The 26,895-nt window shown below is 36.0% G+C and overlaps 1 protein-coding gene across 1 annotated transcript in view; it reads right to left on the bottom strand.

The window, feature by feature from the left end:
* LOC120532855 (aggrecan core protein-like) overlaps positions 1 to 26,895 on the bottom strand; it is a 112,992-nt gene that overhangs the window by 23,762 nt on the left and 62,335 nt on the right. Inside the window, exons 8-10 of the mRNA XM_039759290.1 lie at positions 14,537 to 17,668; positions 14,011 to 14,124; positions 11,932 to 12,045 (exon numbers count right to left, since the gene is read on the bottom strand). Of these exons, the coding sequence (XP_039615224.1) occupies positions 11,932 to 12,045; positions 14,011 to 14,124; positions 14,537 to 17,668 (3,360 nt within the window). The remainder of the gene's footprint in view (positions 1 to 11,931; positions 12,046 to 14,010; positions 14,125 to 14,536; positions 17,669 to 26,895) is intronic.

The raw sequence follows: 26,895 nt of genomic DNA, 5'->3' as shown, positions 1-26,895 counted from the left end.
AGAAATAGCTAAGCTAAACACCATGCACTTGAGAAGCAGAAAAAAGAAAGCATGATACTGCAATATTTTCTAAAAGATACTGAACTGATAAAAAGCCATCCATAACAGATGTTATTTTTTTTGCTAACAAGAAGCCTATATTTCCAAAATAACTAAAGTAAACATTTAGAATTTTAATTACATTTTACAACTGGAGTCATAGCAATGGTAATCTTATACTTTTGAAGCATTAAATTTAACAGAATGGATATTAAAGCTAAAGTTAACGTAGCATAGGGCTAGAATTGTAAAACTAGAAACCATGACGAGCTGTGCTTAGTTCAGTGCTGAATATTAACAATTGCCACTATGCTAATTAAACAATTTCTACAGGAAGGCCTCTGAAAAACCAAATATAGCTTCAAGATACTCTTCACCTACTACCTATTGTGTTAATTATATTTAAGTGTGTTTTGACAATTTACAATCATCACGGATGTTACATTAAGGTTTAGGAATGTGAGAATTCAAAAAGGGTTAATGTGGGAGTGTGGGCAATGCAGGAAAAAAAGAAGACAGGTTGTTGAAATACACATGGGGTCACAGATGTGGAAACAAAATATGCTTGTTAACCGCAAATTACTGGCAGTGAAGGTTTTTTCTGATTTAGTAGTTTTCTTCTTTAAATATTGTAAATTAGCCATATGATATGATATGATCATCCACATTACATACATTGTATAAATAAAGAGTATTTGGACTTTAATTAATACTACTGTTCGTATTATAGATAACTTCTAGAGTGTTACTATGATATCTCTTAGTCACTGGCTCCCTATTATCATGTGAAGAAAAAAATCAGATTCAAAACTGGACATAAAAGTGTTAAAAACATATAGATTAACTCTGAAAAAGCTTACATTTTAAGTAACATAAAAGAATTTTTATCTAGAAATTGTTTTGAGAACACATTGTTGGGTTATATGTTCTTCTTAAGGTAAAAAAGCAGAATTTTATTTATGCTTCTATTATGGAATATGGGATTTGTATAGTTTTATGGCATAAACTATTAGCTAGTGCAATAAATTGTTTTTTATTATTGAAAACATAGTTATTGAAACCTTAGTGACCCAAAATTAATACTTAATATATGGCAGTCAATCTAAATCAACCATGGAGACTATGCAATGAAATAAAGAAGAGCTGTGGATATTTGAAACAAGAAGGTCGTTTGTGAAAATAGAGCTTCTTATATTAAATAATGCTCTGCTCAAAGTACTTAGAGGGGAAACTAAACTATTTGAGCCCTAAAACTTGAATAATAATAATAATGATAAAAATAACTTACGCCACAAAAAGCACAACATTCTTAATGCAAAGGGTAGGGATTTTGCAAAGCTTTTTACCTTTGCACGTTTCTTAAACACACTGTAGACAATCCCACTAAATTGGTTACAGATTTAGTTTGAAGTCCATTCAGCCAGGCAGATAAGCCCTTATGATCCTATTCTGAACTTTTCTCATGCTTCCATATTGTCTTTATGCTGGTAAATCACAAATTTGGTCTCCCTCTGTTTTCCCAGATCTTCAAACACTCCTATCCACTCTAATACCAGTTTACTTTTAAAGAAATGTTTTATGGGGCATTAGTGTAGTTCTAAGCAATGCTTATTTATTTACGCTTTGGTCCACTATTGCATTATTTACTGCTGTTGTATAAAATTTTGAAATAGTTTCATATATTGTACATTGTATTATTAATTACATTTCTTCATTGTTTTATTTATAGTTGCAACTTGCAACAACAATTCTGTTGCCTGGTAGCTATAACTATATGATATAATTAATAATTATAATATATACTTAATTATATAATTATATAATTGAACTTACAATTATCAATTACAAAGTTGATAGCTTGTGTCCATTACACACCACATATAAATGTACTTTTTTGTAATATTTGCTTTAAGTCGATCTCATTTTGGCAACACATTTGACATATGTGACCCACATTGACTGTGCTGGTTTCCTTGCTCTTTCAGTTGTGTGTATTGAGGTTGCTGAGTCACACACAAATTACTGTACCTCTGCCTCCCTTGGTGTAAGTTTCCTGTTTTATTGTGGTGTGCCAGCTGGGACCTTCATACCACACAGGAAGCTGAGAACAATCTAATTAGGCTAGAAGGAGGAGGCGGAGGAGTGAAGACTATAAATGCAATACTGTAGTTGGAGAAAGGAGTGATTTGACATCTTCCACCAAAACAACTCTCAAAGAGAATGAATAGTTGTAAATGTTTGCGCACTACAAGGTTTAAAGAAAGACAAATAAAATGATTAAATTATTTTTGTCAACTGTAGATATATTTACATTATTTTTGGGTGCCTTAAAAGAAACTGGCACAGCAGATGTTTTATTTATTTAGTGATGAGTAGACTCTCACAGATTTGAAAAAGCTTATTATAGTTTGTGTACATATGGATAGAGGCTTTTAATGTGATGAAAAGGAAATTCATCGTCCCATCTGGGAATTTAGGGGATACACATGGGGTGCGGGGAAATTGGAGAGGCAAATATTACTGACATCTTTAGATAGGAAATCAGGAGAAGAGTCTGGGGAAAATGTTCACTGGTGGAAGGAAGAGGATTGGGCCATGACATAGTGAGAGACATGTATGTGAGGAGTGAGTACTTGCATGTGGCACTCAACAAGGTGGCCAATATGCCAGGCTGTCAGTGGTTCATGTCTGTGCAAGATGACACAGTAGCAACAGTAGGTTGCTTGATTTGTCTTAATGTTACATTAAAAAAAAAACTCCTTTCAACAAATTTCTACTACTTGATATTGATTTCGGTATGGACACATGACAGTAAGGGTATTTCCCTAATAGCTGAGAAACGGATTGGCATAACTGTAATGTAAATGTACATAAAGATGAATCCAATCCCTCTTATAATATGTTTATTCACTACTGGGTCACTGGAGTTCAGCTCCTATCCTGGGTGTCCTAACTCTGGATAAGGTACCTGCTCATTGCAGGGCACACTCTTGCTAACAACCACACCCTCTTATTACTGGGCCAGTTCAGAATTACAAATTAACTTAACACACAAATCTTATTGGACACAGATTTAAATAAAGTTTACATTTAGTAGTAGAAGTGTGCCAGAAAGAATTAGTAAGATTAATTGTTTCATTAGCATGCATATTTGGAAGTTCGATGAAGAAAGAAAAATAAAATATGCCAAGGAGTAAACAGGTAGAAATGTCATTCTTAAAATGAATAATGCTGAATTTATTAAAATATATTTTATTTTATGCAGTTTTCCTCTTCATATTACATGAGCATACTCTCTTCCTAGTCATCAAATAGTCTGATGGAGCTAGATCATTTCATTTTAAGATGTAAAAGAGTAAGGGCAATTTGATATCAGATAGTTATTATTTGAAAAACATTTTGGATCAGTAATGATAAGCCGTGCCACCTCATGGATCCCACGTCATGAATTCTTATTCTAATTGCATTTTAGCTGTCTTGTGAGTTGAGCTTGTATGTTTAGCTCAGTATATGAGCTTTCTCCTAAGTTTCCTTTTCCATTCTCTCTATGTAGAATATAGAATACAAGTCAGCATAGGAGCTGTTATTGTTTATAAATGAGCAAACATGAAAAATATATTAAATTCTCAATGTAATTTGATTTAACATCATTTGATTAAATAATCATATTACAAAGAGCAAAACAATGATATGCTGAAATCAAAAATTCTTTTAAAGGTCATTCCACTCTCACATTTTCCAAACGCCATTTATTCCAATACAGGGCCAAATTAGAATTGCCACTCAGCCTAGTCTGCCAGTCTTTAGAAAATAGGAGCAAATGAAAAACTGCAAGCTCTACTCACACAATGACCTATTCAGGATTTGAACTCATACAGATGTCTGGAATCATAAGGCAGAATGGGTAAATACTGCCACTGCCATATTTCTAACAAAGTATTGGAATACTTTGACATAACAGAGCTAGAGAAAGTCCAGATTGAAGGTTTTGAACTTTTTCAGTTTAAGCAAACAGAGGTTAAGGAATAATATGACTGAACTGTTTAAAAGTATGAAGGGAACTAGTACTGTGGATTCAAGCCACTACAGTAAGTGTACTTCAATAAGAAAACAGGAATACATACAGTATAGAACCTGGTTAATTGGAAAACTTTGAACAAATAAATATCAGAATGTTTTTCTTAAAAACATTTTTGCAAATTACTTCCTAAACGTGTAAGTGTATTAGAAATGTAATAATATCTGATGTAATCTAAACAGTGTGCAGTGCTATATATATTTAATGTACTGATTAATTACTGATTAATCTATTTAATGTACTTAATCTAATAAAACCAATAAAATTATTCAAAGGGAAAAAACTTACATTTCATAATTTGTAGTTAATGTGTGTCATTATTCATTATAATATTTCATAAAAAGTAATTGGTGACACTTTAGGTACTGCAAAACTGCATCTATTTGTCTTTTACTATCATGTAACAAGACCTTAACAAAGGCTTCCTTGTGTCTTCATCACACTTACAAAGCATCAGTGAAGTGTTTCTTCATCTCTGCAATGTGACCTATTGACAAAACTTCACTTTGGAGTGGTCTGAGGCAGCTTAACTGACATACATTTCTCTTGATATTACATATTTAGTATAAGACCTGTGAATCCTTCATATTAGAAAGTAATTTAACATCATGTCAATATGACACACTACATAGAGATGAACAACCTTTCCGCTGATCCTTTATAAGTGGTATGAAGACCAAAAGAAGCCTTTGTTAAGGTTTAGTTACATAAGAATAAATGAGTATTTTTTAAGTACCTAAACTAAAGTGTTACCAAATAATTGGATTAAGAATAAAACATCTTCAGATATATGCCAAGTTATCCGTAATATTTCAGTGCATATGCAGTCTTTATTCTTTGGAAAAGAAAACATGACTATACCATTACAATATGGTGTTTACCAATTAGGTAACATTCGGTGTTACTCAGCAAACATGTATTATATGACAGATGCTTTTTTAGTTTAGTGCCATTTGAATTTTGAGTTAACATCAAAAAAAGAAGTTGTCAACACCCTTCCTAACACTAGATTCCCAAGAGCAAACAACATTTGGTGTCAAGGATATGAACCCTCAGCTGGAAGCTGTTAGTATCCTGCAACACCAACAGAGCCATTCACACATTTCCCATCTCATTGTTTATATAAGGAAATCTCCATCTTACAGCAAAACATTTCAGAAATGTAATAGTAAAAGGAGATTGCTGATTACAAAATTTGTGATTATTATTATTATTATTATTATTATAAACACATACTACATCTGCTGTTTTTTTCATAAACACATGTCATATCAACCTAAAAGGCCATGGAATTTGGTCCTTGTGTGTATAGTACAATATATGGGTGAGTATATCTAACCATTCCCTTTTCATTCATTCTTAATCAATGGCTAAACACAATGAGTCTTCTCAAGGTACCAAGTGGTAGATCTTTCAAAATTGTTCTGGTAGGAAAGATCTCTTAATCTTATGTATGTAATTTTAATCTTGAAGTTTGAATGCCTGGTCTTAAGAGAATAGTCCTGGGTCCTTTCAGTCATTTCATTGTATGGTTTTTAAAAACTAGAATTTCCTAGATCAGAGTGGTATTAACTGGAGAAGCCAATGTAAGAAGATGGTGTAAACTGCAGCTTTTGAGGTATTTACCATCTTAATAAAAAATGACATTTTTTCCAATCTATGAAGGCTACTGACACTCCATGAAACACCTGTATGTATAGCACAAAATGTTCAGCTAATTTGAGCCTCACTAGAAATAATGCACCTGCATGTTGCTATAAAAGTGTCATTATGAGGGGAAGTAAATGTAGCTTCCTAGGTTGAAGGAGAATTCCATTAGCTCATTGGTCCATGGTCCAGAAAGGACTGGCCTGTGGTGAAAACAACACAGTCACATTAATTTTTGATGTTCTTTTTGTGACTAGGATCATGACTATGATATAACAAGCTTGTTGAACCAGAATAAACCTAGAAGCATTCCATAGATCATTTCGGAGAACATTTCAGGTCAACTAAAAGATTTAATCTCTCTCTAGGATTTCCCTGGTGTAGCCTGTCATTAAATCTCTTAAAAGTGGGCTGTGTTTAGTTAACCACCTGTGGGGTCATCTTCATTAGATTTCCAGACCATCTCAAATGACTCCTCTCTATATGGAGGGTTAGTGGCTTCACTTCAAACACTAGCTTGTCACCCAGTTATTATATTGAGCTCAACTGCATTGCACAGGAAAATATTTTGGCTGCTTGTACTCATCACCTTATTCTTTAATGGTGATGATAGTTATGTAGATCGACAGATATATTTATTGTATTGTATGATAACTCTGCTGAAACTTTACCACCACCATCTGGTACAGAGTCCAGTATGCTGCAGTGATTTACACTGATTAATCTAATGGTCACATTTACTCTCACTTAACAGAGTCAAACTCCACTATTTGGTACAGCTGCTCCACCCTTACTGGCAGAGTAACAAACGTCTTTTATATCTTTGAGTAATAGCCGTATAATACCAACCACTTGATATTTCCATTATGTAAACCTGAAAGACCTTTGTTCATCATGTAATAAATAAAAAAGTATCTTGCCAGAACATTCAAAGGGATTCACATGGAAATTCTGGATTTCAGACTCCATATGGATAAATCAGTGAGCAGACCGTTACTGCCTGTGATGCAGCTTTAAAGGTGATCTCATATCCAATTCAAGGACAAGCAGAATGTAAAATAGCCTGCAGAATATCACACAGCTGCCTTGGAATCTAAGGCAGATATCATCATTTTTGGAAGTTTATAACATAAAAATAGGTATGAAGGCAGGACAGACAATTACTGAGCAACTCATTTCAATATGCTCAACATGTAACAGAGATCGCTGTAATTTAAATAAAATGGTATAGTCTGAACATGGCAACCTACATGCCTCGCTGCCATCCTGAAGAAAACATGAAGAGTAGCGAAGACAGCCTTGTATGTCGACAAGACCACAGTTAATTACTTTTACCATCTTGGGCTCATCTATTCCTCCCCACCCACTGTTAAAGCTTTGTGATGAATCCAGTCAGCATCAAAAAAAGCCATGCAATTCTAATTGTTTCCTAATCTCCTGCTCTACCACATGTGTTGATGAGAAAACATTTGTTTCTAATCCAAAGCACTAATAAAGCCTCTTTATCCATCATCCGATATACAGCTGCACAAATCTTGTTTCGATAAAACTGAAATTTTCCCTTTTTTGTTGGCAGTCAAGCCTGAGAACACAGCTGCACTTCTATGAAGACAGGTCTGGGGTAAAGGGGGGAGGGGGATTTAGGACAGGGGTGATTTACTCTGCAGGAATTGTAACTAGACACTGGTTAGCCTGTAACCCATTAGCTTGTTTAAGACATCCCAGAGGCGGCACTCAGGAGGTCGTGTGGTTAAAGTTTGACAACAAGTAAGATGGAATGCCATTTGCAACTAGCAACACCATTCATACTAGAAACTTTACTGGAAGGGAACTGACCTCCTGCTCTCCCCTGAAATTGACAGAGGTCAAGCCACAGACCAGAAGTAAAATTACAAAGCTGTCTCAACACATTTACAACTGGGTAAATTCAAAGTTTCCTTTTTTCCTATAACATTGTTAATGATAAAAAGATATTGGCTGGTTACTGCTTTCAACAATTTCCTAAAGGACCAGTAAGTGAGGTACAAAGGATGGGTGTACTGTTACATCATTAAAGAAATTAGGAATCTCTTTTTATTTTTAACATTCAACAAAAGGTGTGTATGATAGTCTTTAAATGCAACTAACAAAGAAAGGCGCTGGTTATTAAATAAAATGAGACCTCAGAGGGAACACCGCAATAATTCAATTCTGATTTTAAGCAGAAGCTGGTAGCTATTACAGAAAATATTATTCTGGATTAGGAAAATAATTTAATAATAGAAGAGTGTAACAAAGTTCATGAGCTCAGTCTAGTTCTAATATTTAATTTATGTGACATAACATCATATGCAACCACATAATCTAATACTGCATTCCCAACACTGCTTAATCAAATTTAATATAATAGTGGAGCTGGAGCATCTCAGCAGCACTGGGTTCAAGGCAGGAGAAAAAAACTGGCACAGGGAATGAGTTCACTGCAGGTCCCACTCATGTATATACACACACAGACACTAACATGGGACCATTTGGCCAACCGTCCTGGTCTCTTGTTATCTGCGAGAAAAACCCAAACAGACAACAGAGTAATTGGGTGCAAGATTTGAATGCTGGATTGGTGGATGTGTTGCACTATACCGATAACCATATCATAAAATAAAGAAAGAGATAAATGCATAATAATAGCAACATCGTGAGGCTAACATAAAACTAACTTTTAGAAACCTAGGTTACACATTTGACAGCAGCCATTTGCTTGTAAGACTAACAAGAAACCAACTACAATGCTGAGTGCAGCAGCAGTTCAAGTTACATTGTAGACACCACCTTTTCTAAAAGGTGTAGTTTTCTTGGTTTTGGAAATCAGATGGCCAGTATTCATCCATATTCAGAATCTGATTGTACATGATTGCAGGGTGTCAACAGCCCATACTTGGAGTTAATTTTCATTGGAAAGCAAGTCTCTGTTAAAGCACTGCCACACACATTACATCAATCTACAATTATTAATCTATCTATCGTTGTTCCTTTAAAATGCAACGGCAGACTGAAATCTCTTGTGAAAACCCATGTTAACATGAGGAAGACATGCCAACTCTACAAGGAAGACACCTGGCTTTTAAAGTGATATGGGGTAGCAACAATACCACACTATACCATTTGTTCCTCCTATAAAGCCAGTGGAATAATAGAGAAAATTCACATTTGAAAATTAGTACAATTTAAGGCAAACCTGTTTGTATTAAATCAATACACATTTTAAGAGTGCATCCCTCCATTCAGTTTTCAAGACTACGTATTTCATTATAGGGTGGTAGGGGACCTGAGCCTACATGAGCAACATCAATCAAGACCTAAAACCAAATAGGATTCCAATCTAATGAACACGTCCACAGTCACTCTCATTGAGATAATTTAGAGTTGCCAGTCTGCCTAAGACGTAAATCTTTGTAATAGGAAAGGAAATTATACTAGGAAGTTGGAGAATAAGTGCTCATGATACAAACAGTGATTGGGTCAGCCATCAGACCCAAATCCATGGAGCTTACACACAGTATGGCTGACCACTGTGCATCCCTGCTGTTCATGTGATGCACCTCCTAGAGTTAGGAAAATGCAGTAACTTTATTTGGCATTACATTAATAGCTTAAACATTTTACCTGCTGACTCATGAGTGCACGGCTGCATACAGTACTAACACCATCATTTATGTTTGCTGACGACACAACGGTGGTGAGCCTCATCAGTAATGGTGACAAGTTAGCTTACAGAATGGACATACAACGATTGATGGACCGGTGCAAGTGCAACAATCTGTCTCTTAATGTAGACAAGACCAAAGAGATTATTGTTGCCTTTAGGAAGGCCCATGCTGTCCAATTGAGAGTTCTGCAGTGAAATTGCTCAAAGCAACCAAAATTCCTTGGTGTGCACCAGGCAGCTGACATTATTATTTTTTTAGCCTTTATTTCGCCTTATACAATTTCTTGTATTAGGAATTTGTTAGTTTTCGCATACCCCTTGGGGTCAGAGGGCAGGGTCAGCCATTGTACAGCGCCCCTGAAGCAATTGCAGGTTAAGGATCTTGCTCAAGGGCCCAGCAGTGTAGGATCTCTTTTGGCAGTGACGGGGATTCAAACTGGCAACCTTCTGGATACCAGCACAGATCCTTAGCCTCCGAGTCACCACTCCGTCCCTTTTGGTCAATTAACACCACCTTCACAACCAAGGTACACCAGCATCTCCACTTCCTTCGGTGGCTGAAAAAGTCAAACCTATCTCCCCCATATCTCACCACGTTCTATAAGTGCACCATTGACAGCATTCTAACCAGCTGCATCACATGTCTTGTTTGGAAACTGCAGCGTCTCTGGCCATAAGGTCCTACAATGGATAGTGCACACAGAAGAAAAGATCATTAGGACCTTTCCTCCTTCCATTTAAGACATCTTTATAAAGTCATGCATCTGCAAACACTGCACTACAACAGTTTCTTATTTCTTATTCTCTGTGCTTTTTGTTCTTGATTTGCTACTATGCCATCTTGTTGGTGATACTTTCTTTTCTAGACTTCTTACGCCTTGCAAGATTGGCATTCTCAACTGACTGCTCAGTTTGTACTTCCTTGATAAGTATTCTGATGTATTACATATATTGTAATTTTTATAAACACTGTCTGTCAAAAAATAAACTGTAGTATTTTAATAGACTTCTTGTTTATGAAACGGGAGTGATTACAGCTTCATCGTTATTAAACAAATACTTAAGAGACAAATTGTGTCAGTTTGTAACTGCAGACATAGAAAACATCTAAAGTATGATCTGTTGTTGAAAGATGAAAAGACATGCTTAACAAAAAAAATCATGAACTTTCTGTCTTTTTATTTTTTCTGTTTAATTGAACCTTACTTATTTCTCCTTTTGAACAAATCCTTATTATCATCTACACAGAAGAATGTCTTTCATAAAAAGATAGCATAATAAACCTTAATGTTTTCAAATGTAAATTGTTTTGAAGCAATAACTTTAAATGTATTTTTCAAACAATTATTCTTTGAAGCCCTTGGTATATCAATTTTTACTGCACACTTTTCTTACATGAGATTCTTGTATGAAACACATGTAAGTGGAACCTCATTTGTGAATAGGTCCGGATTTTCATAAATGCTCCTCAGAAACCCAGAGTATAATGAATGCGAAGATTTGTTAATTCTATTCCAATTTCATTAGAGTTAGATTGTCTAGGATTTTCTCTCCTCATTGTGTGTGTCAGTTGATAATTCTTCCTATAAAAAGGTGTTGATATAAATTTGAAGACAATCCAAAAATGTGTAGCTCTTGTCAATTGCATGATTTATTAAGATTTAAACTTCATTTTTTGGTTTTGTTTCCCTTGACGCGATTATTCAATAAACTTTTTTTCAACTTCTGTACATGGAGAATACATTAAACAGAGTTCATAAGGAACTCCCTCAAGCAGAGAATTTTCCTTTTTAACTATAAACTCTCACAGAATGACTACTAGGGCACTGGCCAATTTTTTTTACAATGAGAAAAACATCTTTGTCGTTTATCAGTCAGCATATGATTTAGACAGTAAATTTTTAAATGTAGGATCTACCTACATAAAACCATGGAGATAATAAAAATATACTTTGTATGGCAGACCATTATATCCAGGGTATTAGAAACTGAGAATGATGTATATTTAGAGGACAATTCAAAATTTTCATTGGTACTCATAGTTTTTTTAGCATTACATTTTCGAAATAGAAGACAAGAATAATCCAGATAAAGAATAGCTACAAAATTAAAATAAATGTACATGGTAGCTCTTTCAAATATGATTTGATCATTTGAAGGGTATCTGAGAAGAGGAACTGGGCACACAACCTGACAACATGTTTCCTGCAAGTGTACGAGTGGTCACTGATCATTTGACAAAATATTGTGATATTTTTTTAAAGTACTATTTGATAACTCTTAAAGAAATATTCTAAAAATAACAGAACAAATTGCAAAAAGGTCATCACAGCAGAACTGGTCAAAATACAAACAGTATAATCTGAATTGCAAAAATGACAGAATTTTCATGTGGTTTATTATCCATATACTGAAGGACCAAAAAGGAAAATTACATCAATGTTCGACAATGTTAATGCAAACATTTAGAAAAAAAGATTACCTTGTTCACAGAGACCACCTCCATAGCTTGGCAGGCACAAGCATGTAAAAGAATTAATGCTGTCAATGCAAGTAGCTCCATTTCGGCAGGGGTTGGAATGGCATTCATCAATATCTAAATATTAATAAAATAACACAAAAGTAGGCCATATTAAGTAAAATATACATATTTAAGCTGTTTTCCATTTATTCTTATATTTTGTCAATCCACCTATTTTGTAGCAGATTGTGCATACACATGTACTGTACACACATACATACTGTTTATATAGTGCAGCTTGAAAGTTTCCGAAGTTCTGATATGGTTTTTTGAATGCTTGTACTATTCAGTGCCCGAGTTCTTGTCTAACCCTACTTAGTATTACTTACTAGTCCTTACTCTTTTATAATGTCTTAAACTTATACATTCTACATATTGTTTAATGCATTTAAGTAGTTGAAAAAGACATAGGAATAGAGCTGAAGCTCAATGAACCGTCAGGTTCATTATCTTAAGCCAGTGAGAAAAGGACAAGCAGGTTATCAATTTACAAAGCTAACTCAAAGAAAAAACCACAAAGTCAGAGAGGATCTTCATTTCATAAAGGTAAAACACCTAGTCAATTCAGAGTAATACGCCACATCTGGAAGAGTGCTGAAAGTTCATCTCAGTCTAAAGAGGGTTGTTATGCCAAAGAAAGGTATCGTTGGATTTGTTAGTCTATTTTAAGCTAAACCTTCTACAAATGGAGAAAATGCAAGGTAGCAGTGACATGGCATAAATGTAAAACTGTTCAAAAGATAATTTCTTAACAATGCCCTAGAAAAGACATTTTCACATCTACTAGATTGTCTGTGTTTACATAACAGTACGATACTTTATTTTGCAATAATGTTTATGGAAAGTAGTCAAAAAATGAGCAAGGCCATCTGAAGATATTTTTAGAAAAAGTTTAAATTTGCATTTTGGCCACCAACCAATGCCTACCACCAAAAAGCCCTATCCCCAGTGTAAAGTGGTGACTTGTGGCATCTTCTCAGGCCATGAGTATTGACAACTTTCTATAATTGAAGACATTATGAATTCTGAGTCATATTAAAATAAGTAGGAGAAAAGTGATTTCTCCCGGAAGACCATGATACTAAACATTCAAACATTCATCCACTCAAGAATTAATAAAAATTATGGTTACAGTATTTTGGAACGGCTGTCTCAAAGTCCAGATCTCAATCCAACAGAAATGCTATGACAAGCCTAGACTATCTGGACCAGTTAAAGTTATTTTTTTAAAACAGAAAAAAATTGATAAAGCTGACGTCACAAACTGATTTGACATATTGGAATATTTAAATGATTTCATACCTGCTACAAGTGTCAGTGCTCATTGAATTAAAAAGCTTGCTTACATACAGTATGCATAAAGGACTTCTCTAAACAGTGCTAAGAATTTTTGGATATTAAATCTTACTTTCAGAAAAGTACAAGTTTCCATAAAACAGTCATTCTATAGTAAAACTACAACTTTTTAAGACCTCAAATAAAAGTTTAAAGAATCATTATGAATCTGCAAATCTTCCTCGCCTGCTTACCTCTGGTAGGGTGCCAGGGCAGCTGGGGCCTGTCCTAACAATTCTAGGGCATAAGGCAGGAATAACACCTGGACAGGGCAGCAGTCCATCACAGCAGTTATCATTATATACACTGTATCTTCAAAACCAGAAATCTTTAGCGATATTTCTGACATTTCATAATGAATTTTAGTAGGTTTCAAAATAATTTTCTCATTGATTATGTTTACTTTACACTGACAAATGGGTGTTGCTGTATTTTACTTTACTGTAATTAAATTTAGATGTATTGCTTGCTAGTTGCCTTAAGTATTTAAGCATTTTGTCAATAAACAAACAAAATCCATATTAAAGGTCCAGTACCTAACAATCAAGAAAACATCAAGAAAATATGTTGTCCTTTCAGCTGTTCAAGACTAACAATTATATATTCATTCCAAGATTCACCAGTAAAGCCAAGGCAAAGAAGTCAAATCCATTTCCAGTCACAATGAACACTGTTTTGAATTGGTTCTGCTGAATATCATCTTACCAATTTCACAGTGTTCCCCACTGTAGCCTGGAGGACATGTGCAGATATAGGAAATTCCTCTTGAATAACAAGACCCTCCATTGAGACATTTATTTTCTTGACAGGCCTCTTGTCCTTTAACAGAAACACAAAACATGTTTGCATGTTGATTCCAGTCTTAGGCAATAATGCGATATGAAATGATCAACTCATAGAAATCACCTTTGTCTACCTTGGAGTCCAAACAAAATCTTAGTTTGAAAGTATAATCATTTATTTTTATCTGTTTTTTTATCTGCCAAGGAAACGTGTCAAAAATGAACAATAACAGCAAAAGAACATTATAGTTTCCTATAGAGTATTATACTAGCTTTGCTTCATGATGTCTTTCTTTCTCTAGTGTGCCAATTGCTTTTTTGGAAAATCTAATTATTTAGATAGTTAACAAAAATGTTGTATTCAAATTTGAAATTTCTGTTATGTTTAAAAAACAAAATCTAAAACACATGCCACAGTGCCATTTGTGTCTAACATAAACTTTGCTCACCTGGAATACGTATCATATGACCATGAACTGATGATTCCCTGTCAGCATAAGATTCTGTAGTGACAACAATCGAATCTGTAACCTCATCCTCTTTCTCTTCCTCTGGAGTTTCGGATTCCAATTCCTCTGGCATGGTGCTGTTTAGTATTTTTTCATCATTAGGGGATTCTGTTGTTGTGTCTTCACCAAAAGTTTCCTTTTCAGCTGGTTTATGAATACCCTCAACTTCCTCCACTCCAGTGGGCTGAGATTCCACAGATGGAGTAACACTAGGTAAAATGTCTTCAGATTTAACAAATCCACTATCCGGTGAACTTGAAACTTGTGTGGCAGAAGCTCCGACAGAATCAATAGGTAAAGATGAAGGTGAATGTAAATGACCTTCTGATTTTTCAATGTCAACATTTAAGACAGGAGTGCTCTCAACCACTGACTGTGTTCTGAATGTGTCAATAGATTCAGGCAGTTGTGTTATTCTAAACAGTGGTCCATGGAATTGTTCTGATACTGTTACTTTCATAGATGTTGGGGAGTCTGTTACTGAGTCAAGGATAATGTCTAAAACGTCCTTCCTTGTGGAAATATCTTGAGGCCTTGTTGAAATTTGAAGATTGTTGTCCAAAGGATCAAAATCATTAACCTTACTTTCTGTACTGATGGATGTAATGCTTGGTGTAGGTTCAACAGATGGAGAGACTGTATGCACTAGGTCGTCGTCTGTTGGTGGTTTGACAGTTACGTGTACTTTTGATACTGCTTCTTCAAACACAGATTCAGACTGTGGTATATACAACTCTGAAAACTGAGTAGTCTCCTTAACATGTAATATGGGAAGAGTGGTGGTAGATGTAACATCTGAAATTTCACTTTCAGTTTCGTCCAGACTTCCTGTAGGATCCCGGTCTCTCGGTGGTAAATATTGTAATGTTTCATCCTGAGAACTTGTTTTACTTTCATATACTGTTGCTGTATATGGTTTAGTAGTTTCATATTTAACTGTTGATTCTGTATTAATGGTAATGGTTGTCAAAACATCATCACTTGATCCTTCTATTTCCTCTACATTTATTGTTCTGGGTGTAATGGCTGCTGGTATCATACCTCCAGCTTCTTCTGGAAGTATTGTAGGTGGAGAGGATTCAACAGCAGGAATTTTTGTTTCAACAATATCAGCATCAATTATATCCTCATCACCTATTTTGGAGTTAACCGTGCTGGTGTCTTTATCTTCAGAACTAATTGGTGTAGGGGAAAACAGTCTATCTTCATCTTTTTCTTCTTCGGTAAAAATGGCTATTGAAGACATCTTGATTGTTGAGGATTCTGTAGTAGTCAAGTCCTCTTGGCTGTGTGATGGACGTTGTGATGATGGCTGCAGGCTATCAATATCTGTTAAAGTTGTTTTATCAAGCCCACTAATGTTTTCAGTTTCATCAGATCCATGTCCACGTATTACAACTCTGCTTGTGCTAGTTAATTCCATGCTATCTTCTGAGGTTTCAGTGGAAACTGCTTCTTTATGAATGGTTACTGTGGCACTTGTAAATGCCCCTATTTCCTCTTCCTTTACTACATCAGCATTGCTTGGGAGTATTGTAGTATACAATTTATGCAATACTGCTTCAGTTGGCTCTTCCCCAGAACTAACTGATTCTATAGATGTTGGATCTGCCTGGCTTTGTTCCTCTTCTTTGCTTACAGATACAGGTTGTGGTGTTTTATCCAGTGAAGAACTTGTTGTCATTATAGATCTTAAAGTGTCATCAGTCAAATGACCAGAACTTTCTTCTTCAGGAGAAGGAAGTGTTGATACAAGAGCAGGAAATTCAAACCCATTTATTTGACTTGTTACACTTCCTTCCTGGACGGCAGGTTTTAGAGTGGCTTCAGTTGACAATGATGTAATGTCTGTTTCTCCAGGACCTGGTACTGCAGCTTGCACAGAATGGACCTCCTCTTCATGTACAGCTTGAGGGTCATGTGCATCTAAGGCAGTGTTAGATTCTAGTGCATCAACAGATTCAGTCTCGTCAGAGTGAGAATCTGGTTGTGCATGTAAAGTAACAGACTTTATTATACTCAAAGAAGGCTGAGTAGAAGTCAAGGTAGTGTCATCAATAAGTATTTCTCCTCCAGAACCCTCTTCACTTTCTTTCAATGGGGGTAAACTTTCAACAGTTTCTTCTGTCTTATCATCAGGTTGTTCTTCAGATTCTTCTTTAGGATCAGGAAGCGTACTCTTACTAGGTGATATGGTGGAAGATACGAAAGGTAATTCTTCTGAAACTGCATAATCTTTTCCCTCAGAACCAGGCTGTAAATCCACTGCAGCTTCTGAATCTTGATATTTGGGTGTTACAGCTATGACACTGCTTTTTGAAGGAGAAGTAGTTTCTGTGACTTCCCTAATCTCCTGCATCCCAGAGCCTTCCCCTCCCTCTGGAAGCACAACAGGTGTTGTCTCAATTTCCTTTGACAATGGAGATTCCACAGAGCTTGTCTGATCTACCAGATGTGAGTCCTTCTGCGATGGAAAAATAGATATTTTGTAATCATCGAGAATAGGCTGAGAAGTAACAGGAACCTCAGATATTGCTGTTCCAAAGGTGTCAGATGAAATAAGCTCGCCCTTTGTTACTGTTTCCACTGTAGGGATATACTCATCTCCAGAACCAGGCTCCCTAGTAAAATATTCAATATATTGAGGATGTGTGCCCGGGGTTGGAAATTCAGCAGTAGCATTTAATTCTACAGCTCCCACACTTTCCAGTAGTACACCAGATTCTTCTTTTTGATCTGAAGTTGTCTGACTATCCCAAGATGCTGAAGAAGCAGCAGTTTCTTCAGGAGGTATCGCTGTAGGTGTCAGTGGATGAGCCACACTTTCAAATAAATTCCCTTTTGCTTCTTTTTCCACTTTGTCATTGGGTTCAAGAGTCACCTGCTGTTTTCCATTTATGAAACTCAAGGCTGGTATCTGAGTGATAGGAGAAGCATAGGATTCAGGTTGTCTGCTTACTTCTTGCACAGGCTCACCAGCAACTTCCACAGGAATGGACTCACTTGAAACAGCAGGTAACTGAAACTCAGGAGAGAAAAGTTGATTGCCAAGAGTATCTAGCAATGACTGATCTGAAAAAAATGTAGAACACAATAATTTAAATATTTACAAAGATTGTGGGCAATTCGTAGTCAATAAGCAAGTTAAACCACAGTCATGTCAAGTCTAATTGAAAATATGTCAAAAGCAGTGTTTAGCTGAATCAGGTATAAAAAAATAAAGGTTAAGCACCAGGGAAGTCAAAATGTAATCAACAGTATTTAACAATTCAACATAAGCATCATATCAAAAACATGTTCAAAACATTAGCACTGCAATTGCTGTAAAGATAAAAAGTAACCTCTACTCCTAGACTTTTTCATATTGTAATAGGTTATATTAGAGTTACTGCATTTTACCATGGATCAACCTAAATTCACCAAAATGACCAAATGAAAAACTTATTATATTTATTCAATTTATATACACATTTATAAACCCCAAATGACTTTATGTGTTTTCATTGCATAGCTACGACAAACCTTTATAGTCTTAAGCAAAACCAATTATCTTTAAAAGTCACATAAGTAGGCTGAATGAAATTAAACTATGTGTAATTAAAATGTTTCACACAGGTTTGGGTTCAATACACCGAGCTATAGAAAGTCACAAAGCTGGTCATTGCAACTTTTTATAACAACTGCAAACCCAGGATTAAAGTAAATTTAAACAAATCCAGGAACAGGTCATTGGTTGACATCAAACAGCTGAAGGACACAATCCTTCAAATAATTATATAAAAAAGGAGGTCTCCAAAAAAGTATTAAAGAGGTGTCCATGGGTGATCCAAGAGAACCTGTACATTCCTGTCTGGGTTCAAAACACATCTATATCACATTTAATGTGAAGGTTCATTTACAAAATGTGTCAGGGAGGCTATGACAAATGGAAGATTGAAATTAGATAAATATTGACCTTATTAGCATGAATGTGTTGCCTAATATTAAGTTTTCTCTATTTTTTAAAGACATCATCATCACGTTGAAACATGTTGACGGTAGGGTGGTACTATGGGGATCTTTCTCTTTTGTCAGTGTCAGCCTGACAGATACATGAAATGTGGGTCATCTTTATAGACTTAAACTGGATGAGAATGTAATTTGTCTGATTTACAATAAAGGAGATGGTAAGTGAGGAATAAGAAGCAATGTTGTTTTTATGAGTAAATGTTTCTGCTCTGTGCTTAATGTTATCAGAATACCCTCTCAATTCCCGTGTCCCTGTATTTAAATAAGCTGTTGGTAAATAGGATAATGGATGTAAGGATTCATTAAGAAGGATCTGTTTTAATATTAACTTCAGAGATTTTTTTCTTGCAAATAAATTGAATGTGAATATAATCTACCAGAATAAAATTGTATAATTAAAGGATTAAATAATGTATACTGTTATTAATTAACAGGTAGCAAATGAACAGAGTTAAAGTTTTTTTTTTGGAATCCTCTGCTCATTAAGAAACTTATGATTTGTTTTTGAGGAAAACCATTAGTTTAGAAGAAGTTGTCAGGTCAGGTCAGGTTAGGCAGCATGCACTGGCACAGTGTGTTGCCGCACCCACCACATGACAAAACAGATAGGGATCCTGGTTGGCAACCCCTCAGGCAGACATGCGGTCCAGTTAGACCCCCTGGAAATGACCATCTATCTGTCACAGCAGGGTGTTACGTGTGAATCCCCTTGGCTTGGTCCACCCATTCGGGTCCTCAACAATGAGGATCCTGCGAGCCGGATCACCCTTGGGGTGACGTAACCGACGCTCCCTCACAATGTAGGTGATGTATCTCATTTGGTACTCTGTGAGCAACTACTCATTCAACAAAAAGTCAAACCAGCAGTACCCAAGGATTCTCAGAAGAGACACAGTACCGAAGGAGTCCAGTCTTCGTCTCAGGTCACTGGATAGCGTCCATGTCTCATAACCATATAGCAAGACAGGAAACACCAGGACTCTAAAGACTTGGACCTTTATCATTCTGCATAGATATCGGGAGCGCTACACACCCCTTTCCAGCAACCTCATGACCCACCATGCTCTCCCAATCCTCATAGGAAGAGTCACCAGAGACATGAATGTCATTGCTGAGGTAAGTAAACATCTCGACAAGCTTGACACTCTCTCCACAGACAGACGCACTGCTGATGGCTGATGAGGTCATTAAAGGTCTGGATTTTGAAGAAGTTGTCTTTATTATTATTTTTTCAAAGCTTTTGCTGTGTATGAAAAAATCAACAATACTAATACTTGGGTAATTTCCTTGGAAAAAAATAATTTATAATATAAAACCTTCATTCTTTTTCCTAACCAAACAATATTGGTCACTGAGGCCAATGACTATGCTAACAGCAGTGGATTAAAGACAGGAAGCAAACCTGGATTGGTCTATTCGGCTAATACCAAAACACATAAAACAAAACCAAAAAAAAAAAACTTTGGGATGTGGGCAGAAACAAGTAGTATCTGGAGAACCCGTATCTATACAGAGATGGGTAGAATGTGTAAAGGCTACACAGAAAAAGCCTATGCTGACTTCTGAATCCAGCACTCTACAGGAGAGAACCATTTGTAACCATTACACATGATTTCCAAAAACAGTGTGCTGTATTCACTATTGAGACCTGCATTTCTTTTTTGAAATGTTGAACATGCTGATGACCTTCATACTTTTTTCAGGTAAAACCTGTTGGCTGCAGTACTATTAAAAACAGACTTAACATGTAAGCAATCATTTTTATCTTTAACCAGAGATTTCAATCAAAATGAGCAAGTTTAAAAGAAAAGACTGTTCTCTATAATTTGACATTAGCACAATTCTTTATTCTTCTAATTACTCAGAATGACTTTCTTAACATAGCACAGAATGGCAGTAAAATGACTCAACTTGAATGGACAGGAAAATTGTATCACTTCAGAGTTGTTCTCCTGCTCCTGATTTGTAACTTGTTCCGAAGAAGTGACATCATCCATTATGAGCACGCTGTTCCAAATACACCTTCTTAACACTATTAAAACTAAACGAAGTATAAAATCATCATTTGTTGGGCTATAAAATGTTCTTACAGAAAGTGTCTGCTCATAACACTTAATTACCTCAGAATTTGTTTCCAGGCCCTTAAAAACGTAAGGATGACTCACACCACCCAAACCTATGTAATTGAAATGTTTATTGTATAAGATCAAAGAGAGGCTATAAAACATTTGTATGGCATATGGTCATGGTAAATACACTATCCCCAGGTGAACATGGCAAGTGTTGCCGGTGTGAGAATACAAAAGTCCTTTTCTAATCACTAATGTGCTTTAGAAATTTTCGAAATCAACACTGATGCACAAGCTCAGAATCAGTGAGAAAGGGAAAAGAAGCACAAGCAAATGAAAATCTGTATTATGAAAAATGAGATTTGTGCCCCCCAAGTGAGGGTAGTAATGCTGCAACCTACTGTGTAATTCATTGCATGCCTTAGGGTGTGTGAAAAAGGATCACTTAAATCAAAACATGACATGTATTTTGAGAGAGTACACATACTTCATCCAGACATTTCCCAAGTTAGAAATCAAAACCACAATCAGACATTAAAATCAAAACCAAGAAGTAAGAGATCACTGTTTGTAAAGTAAACTGCTTGAAACCTTTTTTCAATTTCCATATAAAGGATGTGATTTTATTGCGACAATTTTAAAGTTTTCTGAAGCCAGAGTGGGGATAACAGGCATTTGGAAGTGTAAACCTCCACAATTTTAATCTCGCTTTCTCAGATTTAAGGCTGCACAGGGAGTCCGTGCTTATTACCCAAGGGGGAAAAGTACAGCTTGTAATAATAAATAGAATATGAGTCCCTATTTTTGGATATGTGCACAAAACTGCCACATAGTTAATACATGGATTTAAACAAATTCAGTGAATTAAAAGAGAAGTCCATTGTGAGTATAAAAATGACAAATGATTTGAAGAGTGCTCAAGGTCTTGAATTAGAATGTTGAAATCTGGAGCATAGATGGAGAGCAACAAAGTTGCAGATCTTTCGAGTTGCATGGACAAAATATGAACAAACTCTCTTAAGAGCCCATTCAGACTATTATTCTAAACTAAGAGATAACAATAATAATCCTTTTGTACTGTTTAGATCAGTGTCTAATTTAACAAATGGGAATTCAGAACTATAGTTCTATATACTAACTGACATTAGCAGTACAGACTTTATGAACTTCTTTTATGAGAAAATCAAAAATATAAGATCCCAGATCTCAACATCACAGTGAAAACTGAATGCTAGCTTACAAACTCTGTCTCGCCTTGCATTTAACACTTTAGAAATTTTAATCCTATAACAGAACAGCAAGTGTTAACTTTACTTTCTAAAATTAAACCTACTGCTTATTCCTTAGTGCCAGTGCCAACAAAACTAGTAAAAATCACAATGGATGTTCTGGCAGCGAATATTCCTTAGCATTATCAAGAGCTCATTACTACATGGCACAGTATGTAATGCACTAACAGTGTCAGTTATCAAACCATTACTTAAAAAGTCAGACCTAGACCCACACACACTTAATAATTACAGACCCATTTTAAATGTACCCTTTTTCTATAAAATATTTGAAAACGTAGTTGCCAATCAACTTCAGTCTCACCTCACACATCATAACTTTTCTAAGAAATTCCACTCTGGCTTCTGCACCAGTCAGAACAGAGAAACGACACAAACACACGTTGTAAACAACATTCAGATATCCTCTGATGAAGGAAATACCACTGTAATTTTGTTAGTAGATTTAGCGCAGTGTTTGATACCACAAACAATTGTTTTTTACAACACAGGCCGGAAACTGACATTGGGCTTACAGGTACTGTGCTTGCCTGGTTTAGTTCTTATTTATCAAATTGATTCCAGTACATACAGAAATGTGCTGACAAAATGTTTCCAGGGCAAGATCCAACCCGTGTACATTGTAATCAAGCTCCAGCTTCACTAGGCCACATGTTTTGGATGTGTACCAAATTAACATCATTCTGGACCAACATTTTTAAATGCCTATCAGACAGCCTTGGTGTCACAATCCCTCCTAACCCATTAACAGCTGTGTTTGCTGTACTCCCTGATGGGTTAAAAGTGGAGAAGGACAAACAAGCTGTGATTGCCTTTACTACAATGCTAGCACAAAGAACTATCTTGCTCAACTGGAAGGATCCCACCCCACCCCTCTTAAGTCAGTGATGATGTTCTATATTACTTGGAATTGGAAAAAATCTAATTCTTACTTAGAGGATCTGGCAGAATCTAATCAATAACATTTTAGAATAATCTTCCATTTCGTGGGAAAGTATACCCTTCTTTTCTTGCTCCGTTTAAAGAGTAGCGGGGTTTCTGGCTCCTCTCACTTTCTCTTGGTTGGGGGTCGAATTTTGCTTTGATTTGTTAAATTTGTCTTGACTGTATGGAAGGTTATCTGTTTCTAATTAAAAGCAATATGTGCTGACAGAACTCCATCATTATACACAGACGTAAAATATGGTGTCTGCAGGGCTAATTACTGGCACCTTTACTGTTTTCACGTTACATGCTTCCACTGGGATCTAACATTAGGAAACATAACATTAGTTTTCACTCGTATGCAGATGACACCCAGTTATATCTTTTTGTTTATACCAAATGATGTTTCTCTTATTCTCTCCTTAATTATATATGTTAGTGAGTATCACTTGGAGGATGGAAAAAAAGAAAACAGAGCATCGAAGATAAAAATGTTAAACAAATGTCACTAAAATCACGACTGTGCATTATTGGTATTGTCATGTGTAAAGAGCACAATGAAATTCTTACTTGCAAGTCAGGCTGACATGCCAACACATCTCCATTTTCTGGTGACCGACCAACAATTCGACATATATAAATGAAACACTTGTGTGTGTATGGAGCCGTCCATTCTGGTCATGCTCAACCACAGCTGCTAGATGGCGCATGTGTGCACCTCACTTCTCAGTACAAAAAACCTGTGTGCAGTAAACTCCATAAAGCGACAACAACATTGTGCTAATGACACAGTTGAAGAGACACAACGTCAAGACGAAGCAAATGTAAAGGTTCAACAACGTGCAAGTGAAACACCTCAGCAATGGAGGGCAAGGCTTGAAGTTTTCACTAAAAACATTGTCTATCTGGAGGTATCTTCCAGGGACAAATATTATTAGGACTCATAAGTCAGCGATATGATATAGCTAGTGTGTTCTTACGAAAGACAAGAAAAGGTGGGTCCACATCCTCTGCACTAGGTAGTTAGCTGACAGCTCTCCCATGTTCATGAATATAGTAAAACTGCTACGGAGTCTCTGAGATGTTTTTTGTCCTGAAGACCACACACAGTTAGTATATTAAAAAATAGGAAACCTCAAGAAGGAAACTCAGCTTTCACACCCTGATACCATCAGAAAATTATCATTCATGTTTACATACTTTAATGATGACTTAAAAAGTTTGCAGAAAACCCCTGTCATCATGGATCACAGCAAGATCATTGAATAACTCAACAGTAACCAAAGCACATTGTCAATGTAACCAAAAAGACCATTAGGGTCAAAAATCGGAAAGTCTAAAAAAAATCTCCAAATCTACCTCTTGACTCAGTTTCACTTCACTTGCTTAAAGGATGACAGAAGAGAGAAACTCTGTAAAATAACCGGCAACTGAGACAAATACATCAAGGACTGCAAGGAAATGGTGACGATAATGGTGTTGTAAAATGTTAAAATATTAGCAACCAAATCCTAACTTTTATACAACTTTCCTTTCAACCCCTTTTATCTCAGTACTCACTTGATAAAGGACAGAAAATAAAAAGTGCTGACAATTTATGAGTTAAAAAAAAACTTTTTATACATATGAATAATTATAACCAAATTGCAGAATTCTATGTTTTACTTAAAAATGATCTATCTCTTCCTGCTTCAATAAACTCAGTATAAAATTTAAATTTACTATCCCAAAACTTCTTGAAGTCCAATGTACACTACAAAGATGCATCAAATAAACTAAAGCAATTAATGCATCCATAAATTTTCATTATCTGAGTACTATGACTAGCTTCTCCGAGTGCAAGAATTCATCTCATCATTAATAGGAACAAAGTAAAAACCAAGCACACCACAGGACACACACAAGGCCAGCTACACACTCACAATGGCATTGACCTGGCTCTGTTTCTTAAGATTGTGGAAGTCAAACCAGAAAGCCCAGAAAAAAACTGGAGATCCTGCAAACTCCTCACACAAAGTGCCTTAGATTGGAATTGAACTGGTGCGTAATTGTGGTAAGGTGCAAAGCTAAAAACATCAAGACCTGTAATGATGTGTTGAAACATAACATGCTCAATGTACATAACCGTTTTTTGTATCATTGTATCAACTTACTGAAATTTAGGAGTTGTGGGGATTTGATGCCTAACTAAGCAGCATTGGACAGAAGGCAAGAACAAACCCAGGACAACCTGCACAAGTTGACACACCCACACAAACTAATAACATGATAATTACGATTGCTAATCAACCTTTGGAATATTAGAGGCCAACTATGAAATGTTCTGAAATAAGAATTTAAAATAAACTGACACAACAGAATTTAGGAGCTATGTATCAGAAGCCGTTCATACCATTGGCTATCTAGAAATGAAGGTGTGGCAATTAGAAAGTAGTAATTTCACAAATTGTAGGCATTTGCTCTATGCAAGGTATGGGTAACATCGAAGTATAGCTTGATTTCTACTGCAGTACCCAGCACAGAGTACAAACATCTGCAAAATCTTAAAAAGACCACTTGAGGCATATGTTAGTCATTTCTCAATTTGCATCCTGTTTAGCTGATGTCAATTATGCCAGAAGAAGTATAATGCAGCAATTGTTGAGTAAATGTTGAAAGCATGGACATTAGCTAAAAAAGACAACATACAAAGAAAAAGGACTGACTATTGCAGCAAATGAGGAGATGAGGTAAAACCAAGTGGGAAATACTGAGTAAAGCTGGCCAGTAACCCAATCCTCGGAGAATAAAAAGCAAAACATAAATAATTATGCAGGTTCGTAGGCCATTAGCTGATGCCACATTATGCAGAGACCCTTTGTTGTTTCAGTGAATAGTCCTACTAAGAGAATTAAGAGGGTCCACTCAAAATTGATTAATTTGTTTAGATTTTGTAACTATTAGATTTTGTAACTACAGTGTAATACTTTGAAGATACCACATTTTTTACAGTACAGAACACTGGATCTATAGAATAGGACATAAATCCAGAGTACTGGGTTTGATTGGCACTCCTGGTCAGTGTTCATTTAGTGTTTTTTCATTTTCCTAGTGTCTGTGGGGGTTTCCTTTGGTTGCTCTAACACAGTCAAGGTCCCTGAATTGACAAATGACTGCTTTCCTCGCTTCTAAATTGTTTTCTATATTTTTCATGATGCAATTACTGAAAATTGCAGAAATGTTGCATGGGGTTTGTTTTGTTTTAATAAAACAATACTAATCATAATGTAATTGATTACATTTTTATAGTGTTTTCCCTCACTACTCAAAGCGCTTTGCATAGACATGAGGGAACAACTCCAACAACCACCATTGTGTAGCACTCACCTGGATCAGGAGACTGCAACCATTATTGTGCCATTACGCTCACCGCACATTAGTTATTAGGTGGTGAAGGGGTGAGAGAGATACCCACTTAGAGACAGAGGATGATTAAGGGGGCAAAATGACCGGGCAGTTAAACTAGAACATTGGGATAAATCCTACTCCTTTCGAAAAATGCACAAGGGTCTTTAATGACCACAGAGAGTCAGGACCTCTGTTTTATGTCTCATTCGAAAGATGGCACCATCTTTACAGCACAGGGGCATTGGGGTCCACACACAGACCACAGAGCAAGCACCCCCTGATGGCCTTACCAACACCTCTTTCGGCAGCAGCCCAATATTTTCCTAGATGGTCTCCCATTCAAGTACTTCCTGGGCCTGAAAATGCTTAGTTTCAGGTGGATGATCTGTTCTAAAGTACAGGTGGTATGTGCTTTAGCTCACATTTCAGGAAGTGTGAAGAAAACTTTTCCAACAAGTCCAACCAGAGAGTGCATGTATCTAAGATTAACTCCATGCTCCTTCACTTTACAGTATGTACTTCATCAATGGTGCTCAAATTTGGCCCTGGGGAGCTAAAGTGGCTTCATGTTTTTTGATTTGCTCCAGTTTCTTAATTAGATGCCAATATTTCTCAAGCAGCT

This window comes from Polypterus senegalus, chromosome 7 (genome assembly GCF_016835505.1).
Source record: "Polypterus senegalus isolate Bchr_013 chromosome 7, ASM1683550v1, whole genome shotgun sequence".
Classification (NCBI taxonomy): Eukaryota; Metazoa; Chordata; class Cladistia; order Polypteriformes; family Polypteridae; genus Polypterus; species Polypterus senegalus.
Note: the sequence above shows the minus strand (reverse complement) of the source record. Positions and strands in the feature narration are given on the sequence as shown.